Source organism: Salvelinus namaycush, chromosome 19, assembly GCF_016432855.1.
Source record: "Salvelinus namaycush isolate Seneca chromosome 19, SaNama_1.0, whole genome shotgun sequence".
Taxonomy (NCBI): domain Eukaryota; kingdom Metazoa; phylum Chordata; class Actinopteri; order Salmoniformes; family Salmonidae; genus Salvelinus; species Salvelinus namaycush.
In genome coordinates this window covers 25267072-25279986 of record NC_052325.1, presented here as the reverse complement: position 1 = coordinate 25279986, position 12915 = coordinate 25267072, and the positions used below count along the sequence as shown (strand labels likewise).

At 42.7% G+C, this 12915-nt stretch overlaps 1 protein-coding gene across 1 annotated transcript in view; it reads right to left on the bottom strand.

Annotated features, from left to right (window-relative positions):
* The window catches only part of epha3 (eph receptor A3), a 134849-nt gene extending 128748 nt beyond the window's left edge, over window positions 1-6101 (bottom strand). The window contains exon 1 of the mRNA XM_039014696.1: window positions 5925-6101. Coding sequence (XP_038870624.1) covers window positions 5925-6027 — 103 coding nt within the window. The 5' untranslated portion in view covers window positions 6028-6101. The remainder of the gene's footprint in view (window positions 1-5924) is intronic.
* Between the last annotated feature and the right edge of the window lie 6814 nt (window positions 6102-12915).

The following is a 12915-nucleotide window of genomic DNA, read 5'->3' as shown; positions in this document are numbered from 1 at the left end:
TAATAGCAGTCTGAGTTGGCTACTGCTGGTCTCTGGTCTCTGGTCTGGGAACAAACCACATGGAGGCAGCCAGGTGAATCAAAATAGGAGAGACAGAGACAGGCAGTAGACCCACAGGCCCAACATGTCCATCTGAATGAGTGTTTATTGAAGATTTCAGCTCAGCAGTAAGTTGTACAGTAGTCTGTGACTGCAGGTTGTGTAGGGCTGCAGTAGTCTGTGACTGCAGGTTGTGTAGGGCTGCAGTAGTCTGTGACTGCAGGTTGTGTAAGGCTGCAGTAGTCTGTGACTGCAGGTTGTGTAAGGCTGCAGTAGTCTGTGACTGCAGGTTGTGTAGGGCTGCAGTAGTCTGTGACTGCAGGTTGTGTAGGGCTGCAGTAGTCTGTGACTGCAGGTTGTGTAGGGCTGCAGTAGTCTGTGACTGCAGGTTGTGTAGGGCTGCAGTAGTCTGTGACTGCAGGTTGTGTAGGGCTGCAGTAGTCTGTCTGCAGCCAGGCATGTCTGCAGGTTGTGACTGTGTGTTCAGGGTGAAGTGTTCTCCTCCCATCATGAATTATTCAAACTGAGTGTGGCTGTGTCTGATGCTGCTGCTGGTTCCCCTCTCACAGCTCATACTCGCATGTAAACACACTCTCTCTCTCTCTCTCTCTCTCTCTCTCTCTCTCTCTCTCTCTCTCTCTCTCTCTCTCTCTCTCTCTCTCTCTCTCTCTCTCTCTAATACTGATTTATTGTGAGATATTAGATAACAGCACTCTTCACACTGCTTCCTACAGGCCTCCCACACAAACACAACAAACACACAGAGATCACTATTTTTAAAGTGGGAACATGTGTAAGCACATTTTCAACCCCCCCCCCCCCCCCCCCCCCCCCCCCCCAGGTACCATCGCTCACAAACCTGCTCCTCCCAGCGGGTTACTGCTCCAGCCTCCCTGGGCATGGCCTCCTGCTACCTGCTAAAAATACCGACGCCCGGGCAGGGAGAGAAACCATACCAAGCACCACGCATACAGACTCAGTACTGTCACCTATATTCACACACACACGTAGGTCTACAGAGCCATTCTGTAATTGTATGCTGCGCTCTCACTCAAAGACACATTTACACTGAGAAAATACACTGATCCGTTTGGTGCAAGAATCCCTCCAAATCAACCAATACAATATCTGAATATGACATAACTTCGTGCCAAATTATCCCCCCTAAAACGAACAGTCCTAAAAGCGGCCATATCAGGCTACTTTCTCCGCTAGCCTACTCCTGCGGTATATTAAGCGCAATACGGAACACAGTATAGTAGCTCACCAAAGTTTGTCCAGGATTTACACAAGCACTGCTAAATGGCAGAAAAATGTATTTGTTTCTGTAAACACGAGTGTGTAGCAATATTGGCAGTCTGTAATGACTAATAGCATGTGGGCCAATATGCATTTGATCAAAGTCATATTGAAACCATGATCATAATATGGATATGGTGATACAATTCTGGATAGGCCTATACTGAATTGTTTTCTCTGAACAGCATATAATTCAACTTGAATTATGCGTATATTTTATGGTATGGTACATTTCACAATTCGTTTTCTTTATTTTGATTTATTTTATATTTTGTATAAAAACAACCATTAGCCTATGGAAAGTGGGAATAAATCACGTCACCAAGTTTTGGTCCATCACAGAATAATCTGACCAAGCAGTAGCCTTAGAACACATTCAACAATCAATCATTCATAGGCTATGGCTTGTAAAATAGTACAATGTGCTGCTAAAACGTTACCAATATATTTATCAGCAAAAATATACATTTTTCATGGGGTCAGTTCAAATGAAGTGCAATGAGAAGATCTCACAAGGTCCTGAAGAAAAAAGAATACACTTTTACAGGGACGGTAGGCCATAACGACGAGGGGAAACTAGAGCATGGCTCAACTTTCCCAGTGTTGCAAAAGGCCTCAGTTAATTAAAACGAAACAATAAAAAAATACGTATATACAGGCCAAAGTAAATAAATAAATTAACATTTGTAGGCCTGATAGGCAAACTTTGGATCCCTAAAATCTACATTTTAACATTAAAATGCTGGCCATGCGTAATGCGAAGCATGTGCGTGTATGTTGAAATTGTACCTCGTCGAAGTTGTTGAAAACGTTTTTCTTTCACCATAAGTAAACACAAGAGGAGCTAGAAGTTAGCAATAAGAATAAAACATATATTTAGGCTAATTATAAAGAGTATTGTCATCATCAGAATCATTAGGCCTATAATCAATGATAACGATGAATAACCTAAATGACTGTGTAATTATCGTTATTATAATTACTATGATTAACCTCTACATTCTGAGAACCATTAAAAGTGACATAGAATCTTAGTCGTCATGAAATCGGCTAGTTTTAAACGTCGAAAACTTCCACGTTTTCATTGCCCTTACTCTTTAACTTATCTCAAAACACACACACATGGTCAAGTTGTCCTAAATCCGCCTATATCCCAGTGTATTATTTTAGAGTATGGGTTTTATATAATGCAGCCCATGCGAGTCGTGGTTCCGCTCGAAGCCCCAAAGTAGGGCGTTACGGATTGAAGAGTGGTCGGACTGCATTACTACTGTAGTTGATTTACGACTTTCTTTGCTCTAAAATGATAGATTATATGATATCTGGCAACAAAACGCAGTGAATATTTCCAAAAGGACGTTAAAGGATGTCCTAAAAAGAGTAAGCTTAAACCACAACAGAATCTGCGTGTGGTCACGCTGACCAACAGACAGAGGAAACTTACATTTTTTTTATAAATAACACATTTGGGCTAAATAAAAAACATTCTAACACGTAGGCTACTTGCAGAGTTATCAACCCTAGATGTGCCTGGCCTATAGTCTAGGCCCATAGTTTATTTTCGGTTCACTTTAAAATGATATGGTCCATTTATAAATAAGGTAGGTTAATTGCCGTTGTCAATATGTAAACATTTTCTTCACAGATATGTAGCCTATCAAATACATATTTTCCTGCAAATATAGATGCATAGAACTAATCTACATTTTTCATACAAGGCAATAGCCTAGGCCTACTAAAATAAGCTAAACTTTTATAGCCATGTCCCCATTTTTAGTTCTGCACTCTTAAACGCAAATAAACCGATATGATAGTTCCACGTTGTTTCCATGTTGAAATAAACGGAGAGAATTTGGATTTGTGCTAAACATTTGCTTTATGAGAGGGACTTAAGTAGCCTGTGAAAGGGAGGGGGTTTCTGACTTTACCCGGCCATGATGACACCGTGCCTCGAGCACAAAAACAGTATTAAACAAGGGAGACAATTCCTCTCTCCTCTCCTCTGCGGAGCATGAGCTTTCTGTTTCTGATAGAAGGGTTTTTGATAGTTATATTATTACAGATAGGATATGCAAGAGCGTGTGAGGCTTCACGGTGAGAACGGCTCGACACTGACACTCCCTGGCAGACAGACAGGGTGTTGCGGACAGCCATCATTAGGTGTACACCATAGCAGACGTCATAAACAATAAGTAATAGGCTTACCAACGGGTAGGCCTATACACTGTAATTGTCCTCGGGTTGAGTGTAAGCTACAACAACATTTCCTGAACACAAATTGTATATATCTAATAGGCCTACATATCGACTAAATTGCATCTACATAGCTTACATTAGCACCATACGAGACATAAACCGAACTTCATGAACAATACATCAGTTCATAAACAGCCTAAATAGGCCTAAACAATAATTAGGCTAACATAAAAATGGAATGACTAGGCCTATATTTGACTTCAATACTGTAGGATATGTCGAGGACTGGCCCGCCGAAATCGAGCTGTGTGGGCTCCTGGAAATAGTGAGGTGAATCAAAGTACGAAACAGTCAAAGCAGAAGTCGATAGGCTATTAACGTGCTGTTTATTAATCGAAAATATCAAAGATGAAATCATCTCAAAATATCTAAAGTTTCTGAAAAGACATTAGTCAGATTAATGCCAGAGACCCTTGCATTTAATTAACCTATATATCAAATCGAAAAACAAAAGTCACTTCATAATCTCCAAGCTTGGTTTATTAACCGGTGATAGACTGACGGCCTGTGAGTTAGGCAATAATATAAAGAAGATGAGAAGAGGCGACACGCGCGTGCAGTATAGTCTACATGCATGGAGCGAGGACTAACCGCTTTGTAGAAATAATAACTCCTTCCCGGTATAATACATTATAATACATTGACCATGTTAAATAGCTATGATATGGGTTGAAATCTAGGCGAATGTATTACCCAAAGACAGAAGTTGTTTTATATGGCCTAAACTTTGACCACTCACGGTGCATGGCCCATAGGCCTAATATGACCTTTGAGCAGTATTCGTTGTTCATTTTGATACCATATATTCGAAAGCCATTTTTTATAGGCCTATTCAAGCGTTGTGCTTCCCTACAAGAAGAACACAAAAGTGATGCTGGTCGCCTATGAAGGCTGTATAGGCCTACATGATGTACTGCCACGTTGTTGCAACAAAGAATACGCCGGGGAAATGCAGTCTAGTCGCTCGCATGTTTTCAGTTGTTCAATGTCTTAAACTTTTCACTTCAATTGTATATAGGCCTATGCCAATATGTTTACAATTGAATTATGTTACAATTCCTAATTTAACATTTTTAAAATATTATATTACATGTTCTCTACTTTGAATTATTCCCATGTAGTAACAAGTCAATAATAGCATGACGATAAATCATTACATTTTACTGAGCTCACCCCTTGATTAGTATTTGGCTCTGTCTGACTATCGACGGTCCAAGTAGCCTACATTCATTTCGTAATCAAAGTGCAATTACAGATGAGCCTTGCCCTTTGGAACTATAGGCCAGTCATCTCATCATTTGCGCCTGTGTGTGTGTGTGTGTGTGCATGTGCACGCGCGCGCGCGCATGTGCGAGCGATAATAAACAACCTGTCGAGATTGGCCTATTTAAGAAAAAGTAGCCAATGGGTTAATCAATGGAAATATCGAGTGGATGATTCCTTGCGCTACGGGATTTTATTCTTTAGAGTGTGCGTGTTCCTTCCAGCACGTCCCCATAAAGTGGGCTATATTGATATAATCCAATACACCATCCGTGTATGAATACTAATGAATATGAATAGGCTGCATTTTCTAAATCACATCTATTTAGGCCAATGTCTGATCAGCTTGGGTAAGAAGCTAAGCGGAGGTCCACTGCCTGCCCCTGGTCATTTACTGTGCGCTGCAGCGCTTGGATTGCCTGCTTCTACTCGGTATTGTTATGGGTCAATAGCCTACATGGGCATTTGTGAGTAATAACACCAAACATCAACATCTACACTTTGGCATCTGCGTTTCAAAATGTAGGCTATTATTCTCACTATTTGGAGAAGAACTATGGCATGCCAGACGATAATTCCAACCTAGATGCACGGGAACCCCGGTGTTAACTGTCCAAAGCTGATTATCGTGATGCCCCCCAGCTGATTATCGTGATCCCCCCATCAGATTCCAGTTTCCACCGATTTACCAGCCGGTCAATAACTCTTAATGAGGGTTTAAAACGCCACACGGAGTCCGTGCATCAATCCTTCTATCGCATTGAAGCTTGGATCAACACACATCATAGTGGGTTAAACTAATTAAACGATTATTTACAAATGTGCTAAAATACCGCAATGACAATATTTGAACATTATCGAATGGTCTAACATGACATTTCCTGTCCCTTCCATCCACAGCATCAGCGCAGTCAGAACCCCCTTCCTTCAAATGCATGCCGTCCAGACTGTGAGACGAGCCGCTGCAGCAAGATGTGCTATAGCTCTGTCTGTGAGCGAACACTTTTCCTACATGGATCTCACACTCTCTCTTTCTTTATGTCCGACCCTCTCTCACTTACTCTTACCTTCATTGGACGGGTGGATGGTCAGAAGTGCTGAGCGAATAAACGACAAGATGAACAGTAAAATAAAAAGTAGTATTGGTTTCGCGCGCGGTTTGCAATCCATGACGGCAGGCAGTTCAGAGGGCAAGGCAGCGCGAGGTACATAACTCCGTGCAGCATTCGCCACTGAATGATGTGAGCTCGCTCTCCCGTTCACGCACGAGGCTGCCGTTCAACTCGGCTCCAGGGCTGATGTCAACTTTGACACCGGAGAATGAGGAGGAGTCAGCGCTCTGTCTCTCTCTTTCTCTCTCTCATTTTCTCTCACACTCTTTCGCTCTCCCTCTCCGCGCTGAACGAAAAGGAGACAGGCTCTAGCGGAGGCTTCCGTGTTCCGCAGGGTCCTACATATCTAAATTGATTGTCTATGTAAGTGTTTCCCAACTCATCATCAAGGTCTGATTATATTAATCCGCTGTGTAGTGCTAGAGTAAGAAGGAAATCCTGGTTTAGATAAGATAAAGATAAAGAGACGCTCAAGTTCACAAGGTGTCATTTCCCCGACAGATGATCAGTAGAGAACAGCAAGCCTCCCGCATTCCATCTCCAAGCATTAGCCCCAGAAAAACATACAGCTCCACTCTCACACTGGACTGATCCCAATAAATTAAAACAGATTGACATGTGAATAGTCTACATTTAAATGATACAAATAGGAAAAGGGATGATTGCATTATTTCATTTATGAGTCAACAGTGTTACCCTAGCCTGGTCCTTGTTCTAGCCCAGAACTAACACATCTGATTACTCATTCAAGGCCCAGTGCAGTAAAAACGTGATTTGCCTGTGTTTTATATACATGCCCACACTATGAGGTTGGAATAATACTGTGGACAATTAGTATAATTCCCTTTTAGTGTAAGAGCTGTTTGAAAATAATGCCGAAAATGTCTGCCTGTTATGGTGGGATGGCGTTTTGGCATGGCTACATCACCAGGCTGTAAATTAGTTAATAGAAACATAAGAAAGAGAGTTCTAAACCTCTCTGCCAAAAACAGCTAGTGTTCCGTTTCCCTTCCAGACCGCTCCCAGACTGTCCTAGCAAAATTCTTGCTTGAGAAATTGCTCTTTGCCAAGAAGCCATTTTTGTTTCTTTTTGATAATTTTAATTGTAAACAATCACAGTAAGGTACTTCATTGTTACCCAGAAATGATTTGATATTGAGAAAAAACGGCTGCATTGGCCCTTTAAGCCTTAGTTGATCAGTTGACAAAGCAATGGGCAAGAACAACAATGCACCTTTGGGTCTAGCCCTTCATGCACCCCTTTGGGTCCCCAGGAGGAGCAGGATTGGGAAACCATGAGTTAGAGGGAGGGCTTGTTGTTGTGATGTGTAGCATGTCCTGTCCTGCTGAGGCCCCTGAAACACTCTGCTTCACAATGCCCCTTCCGCTGCCTGCTGTGACGTCTCACACACACATCCTGAGAAACCAGCCCAGGACAGCTGCAGGGTGGAGAGAGGGAGAGAAGAGTGAGCGAGATGCAGAATCACTGCTTCAGAGTCAGTATTTGTCAATGCAATATTATTATTATATTATAGTACGTTATGTATGTGTTCATCCAAACCAATTTATCTTAATTGATCTTAGCTTAGTAATTAATGGTTCAATGGCACAACAATGTGGAGCAATTTCCCCTCCTGTGAGTATTTCATTTATAACTCTCAAGATGTCTATAAATTCAGTGGTTGGCTCTGGGCAGGGTGTGTGACACGAGGATTTATTGCAGGTTTAAGACATGTCCCCTCTCATCATAAATTACCCTCTACATACATCTCTCTAACTCAAACATTACACACACTAGGAGATGCATAATGGAAGGAAATGGATATCTATGAATTTCAGGGAACATTAGAAGAGGTTTTTATGTACAGGGTTTATGTACATTTACTATTGGAGTTCACTATGGACTATTCTACTCATGTCAATTGTAAATCAGTAAAATAAATAAAATCAAAGTTTATTGGTAGTGAACACAGATTTGCAGATGTTATAGCAGGTGTAGAGAAATGCTAGCTCCAACAGCGCAGTAATACTTAGCAATAAAAAAAACTATTAAACAAACAATAGACATATAATCTAGAGAAATAAAGAAATTAAGAAATATCAGAACGAGCAAATAACCTTGAATTGTTTTTGAATGTATTTTGTTTTATTATATTGTATATTTTACTTGAAATGATATTGTGATGTTTTAAATGTTCTTTAAATAACGTGTTATTTGATCTGACTTGTCATAATAGGTTATTGACAGCAATTTATGTTGCGCCAAAAATATAATCACGGTAATGTTGATTTAACAAAGTCAATTGCATTGTAATCTAATTGCACAAACAGTGAAGGAACATAAACTTTATTCTGTTAGAATTTTGGGGGGGGTAATATTGAACGTTGTAATATAGTTTAAGTGTAAGACATATCATGGCTATGTTTCCTAAATGAACTGTAATACAAGGGATGTGACTGATCTTCCTGCCCACTCACTCTTTTCGTTTTAGTAAATACAACTATGTGAAACTCCTGCTAATTATATACTGAACAAAAATCTAAATGCAACATGCAACAATTTGAAGGATTTTACTGAGTTACAGTTCATGTGGGGAAATCAGTCAATTGAAGAAAATTCATCAGGCTCTAATCTATTGATTTCACATGACTGGGAATACAGATATGCATCTGTTGGTCACAGATACCTTAAAAAAAATGGGTATCACAATGGGCCTCAGGATCTCGTCATGGTATCTCTGTGCATTCAAATTGTCATCGATAAAATGCAATTGTGTTCTTTGTCTGTAGCTTATTCCTGCCCATACCATAACCTCACGGCCACCATGGGGCACTATGGGGCACTCACGCTTATGGTAGAGAAATGAACATTCAATTATCTGGCAACAGCTCAGGTGGACATACCAGTCAGCATGCCAATTGCGCCCTCAAAACTTGTGATATCTATGGCATTGTGTTGTGTGACAAAACTGCACATTTTAGAATGGTCTTTTATTGTCCCTAGTACACGCTTCTTGATATGCCGCAACTTTCAGGTGGATGGATTATCTTGCCAAAGGTGAAATGCTCACTAACAGGGATGTAAACAAATGTGTGTACAATATTTCAGAGAAATACATTTTTTGTGCGTATGGAACATTTCTGGGATCCTTAATTTCAGCTCATGAAACATGGAACCAAAACTTTCCATGTTGCGTTTATATTTTTGTTCAGTGTAATGAATCTGTTTTCTATTGTAGTTAGACTAGCCAGAGAACGAGAAACAGGTATCGTTCCTCTGCTTGGCCTTTCCCCTGGATTTCAGTAAACTAAAACGTTTTTCTTTTCAATGAGCGTCAGTCCATTCGTGAACCCCCTCCAATGGAACAAGGCGGTAGCTATAGTGGTATATTGATTCACAGAGGATAATGTAAGCGCTGATGTGACCTGACGTGCTGCACTGCAGCTCCTAACGAACAAAACAGATGTGGCTTGTGTGGCCACCCTGTAGAGCACAGTAATAGTACTTTTGGTCATTTTTACAGGGAGTTTGTATTTTAAAGATGGTACTCTATAAGATGTGAGGTGACAGTATTCAAGCAGTAGAACATTAGATGTTATTCATACCGGTCAGCACGGGCTCACTTTCACCACTAGTTGTAATAGGAGCACAGAGTTGGAAGGTATCAGTTATGAACAGTATTAGTGGTATTAGGAGTAGCCAGAAGGAGAGGCTGGGCCGGTTGCTGTCTGAATTAGTCTATGTCTCGGCCTGGGCTTTCAGAAGGGGATTCTCTGTGACAGGATTGGTCCGGAGCCCAGATACACCACAGGGACATTCCCACACCATTCTTACTCTCTACACCCAGCCTGGCTGATATATCCTGTCAGATTCCTGATCTGATCTCAGGGAGCGAGAGAAACAGAGAGAGACTGGGAGAAGAGAGAGAGAGAGGCGGAAAGGAAGAGGAAGAGATAGAGAGAGAGATAGAGAGATAGAGAGGAGAGGAAGAGAGAGAGACAGGGAGAAGTAAATAGAGAGGGAAAGGAGGAGAGGAAGAGAGAGAGTAGAATAAGAGAGAGAGGGAGAGGAAGAGAGAGAGAGGGAGAGGAAGAGAGGGAGTAGAAGAAGAGAGAGAGGGAGAGGAAGAGGAAGAGGGAGAGACAGAGTGGGACCGTCAAGCGGAGGACTCCAACGTAACAATCTGGTGAGGAAGTAAACATGTCTGCCTGCTGATTTGAGAGGAGCAGAACTCACACATTCACACACACACACACACACACACACACACACACACACACACACACACACACACACACACACACACACACACACACACACACACACACACACACACACACACACACACACACACACACACACACACAGCAGCTATATGGCTAAACAAGGAAGCCAACTATCAGAGCTGGCAATTAAAAGGAGGGAAACAACATTTGGTCGTCTTGATGGTGTTGAGGTTTCATCTCGAGGAGCTTTTCTTTCTAAGCTCCATGTGTGCTGCTTTTTATAGCGTGTGAAAGTAGTATGGGAGAACTTTAGATGAAAGAAGTGGAGTGGAATGACGAGAATCGTGAACCTGTCTGTGTATACCTGATTCAATGTAATATTGACCCTTATGTTATACCTGGGTGTTGAACCTTTTCTTTTAAAGAAACAGAAAATGAGTGAGATCGGGTTGGTTTTAATGACATCTGTACGGATTAAAGACCTGGTTGCATAATACTATATTAATATCAGTGGATGGAATTTGAAGTAAAGATGGCACAGACATTTCTGGCACATATAACTGTAGAAATTGGTATACAGTACAATGCATTTGAAATAAGTTAGGATAGTGTATGATAGAATGTGACAGTCTGCGACAGAATTCCCTGCTTTCCTGAGATACTGGTGTCTAAGCCTACTCTGTAATAAGGCCTTATCAATCTTACAGGAGTCTCTCTCTCTCTCTCTCTCTCCAACATTGTAGAATAATAGTGAAGACATCTAAACTATGAAATAGCAAATATGAAATCATGTAGTAACCAAAAAAGTGTTAAACAAATCAAAATATATTTCAGATTCTTCAAAGTAGCTACCCTTTGCCTTGATGACAGCTTTGCGAACTCTTGGAATTGTCTCAACCAGCTTCACCTGGAATGCTTTTCCAACCGTCTTGAAGGAGTTCCCACATATGCTCAATTGGGTTGAGGTTGGGTGATTGTGGAGGACAGGTCATCTGATGCAGCACTCCATCACTCTCCTTCTTGGTCAAATAGCCCTTCCACAGCCTGGAGGTGTGTTGAAAAATAAATTATTGTCCCACTAAGCGCAAATCAGGCGTATCACTGCAGAATGCTGTGGTAGCCATGCTGGTTAAGTGTGCCTTGAATTATAAATATATCACAGACAGTGTCACCAGCAAAGCACCCCCACACCATAACACCTCCTCCTCCATGCTTCACTGTGGGAACCACACACACAGAGATCCTCCGTTCACCTACTCTGCATCTCACAAAAACACAGCAGTTGGAACCAAAAATCTCAAATTTGGACTCATCAGACCAAAGGACAGATTTACACCGCTCTAATGTCCATTGCTCGTGTTTCTTGGCAAATCAAGTCTATTCTTCTTATTATGAAGGCCTGATTCACGCAGTCTCCTCTGTACAGTTGATGTTGAGATGTGTCTGTTACTTGAACTCTGTGAAGCATTTATTTAGGCTGCAATCTGAGGCTGGTAACTTTAATGAACTTATCCTCTGCAGCAGAGGTAACTCTGGGTCTTCCTTTCCTGTGGCAGTCCTCATGAGAGCCAGTTTCATCATAGCGCTTGATGGTTTTTGCGACTGCACTTGAAGAAACTTTCAAAGTTCTTGTAATGTTCTGTATTGACTGACCTTCTATCATGTTTGAAGGTAAGACCCAGGTGCAGGCAGTGTCGAATCAACAAAAGTTTATTAATTCGAACACGGGAAGGCAAAGGTACAGGACAGCAGGCAGTCAGGATCAGGTCAGGTAGAGGTTGGTAATCCAGAGTAGTGGGGCAAAGGTACAGGACAGCAGGCAGGCAGGGTCAGGTCAGGCAGAGGTCGGTAATCCAGAGTAGTGGGGCAAAGGTACAGGACAGCAAGCAGGCAGGGTCAGGTCAGGCAGAGGTCGGTAATCCAGAGTAGTGGGGCAAAGGTACAGGACAGCAGGCAGGCAGGGTCAGGTCAGGCAGAGGTCGGTAATCCAGAGTAGTGGGGCAAAGGTACAGGACAGCAGGCAGGCAGGGTCAGGTCAGGCAGAGGTCGGTAATCCAGAGTAGTACTGCAAAGGTACAGGACAGCAGGCAGGCAGGGTCAGGTCAGGCAGAGGTCGGTAATCCAGAGTAGTGGGGCAAAGGTACAGGACAGCAGGCAGGCAGGGTCAGGTCAGGCAGAGGTCGGTAATCCAGAGTAGTGGGGCAAAGGTACAGGACAGCAAGCAGGCAGGGTCAGGTCAGGCAGAGGTCGGTAATCCAGAGTAGTGGGGCAAAGGTACAGGACAGCAGGCAGGCAGGGTCAGGTCAGGCAGAGGTCGGTAATCCAGAGTAGTGGGGCAAAGGTACAGGATGGCAGACAGGCTCAGGGTCAGGTCAGGCAGAGGTCGGTAATCCAGAGTAGTGGGGCAAAGGTACAGGACAGCAGGCAGGCAGGGTCAGGTCAGGCAGAGGTCGGTAATCCAGAGTAGTACTGCAAAGGTACAGGACAGCAGGCAGGCAGGGTCAGGTCAGGCAGAGGTCGGTAATCCAGAGTAGTGGGGCAAAGGTACAGGACAGCAGGCAGGCAGGGTCAGGTCAGGCAGAGGTCGGTAATCCAGAGTAGTGGGGCAAAGGTACAGGACAGCAAGCAGGCAGGGTCAGGTCAGGCAGAGGTCGGTAATCCAGAGTAGTGGGGCAAAGGTACAGGACAGCAGGCAGGCAGGGTCAGGTCAGGCAGAGGT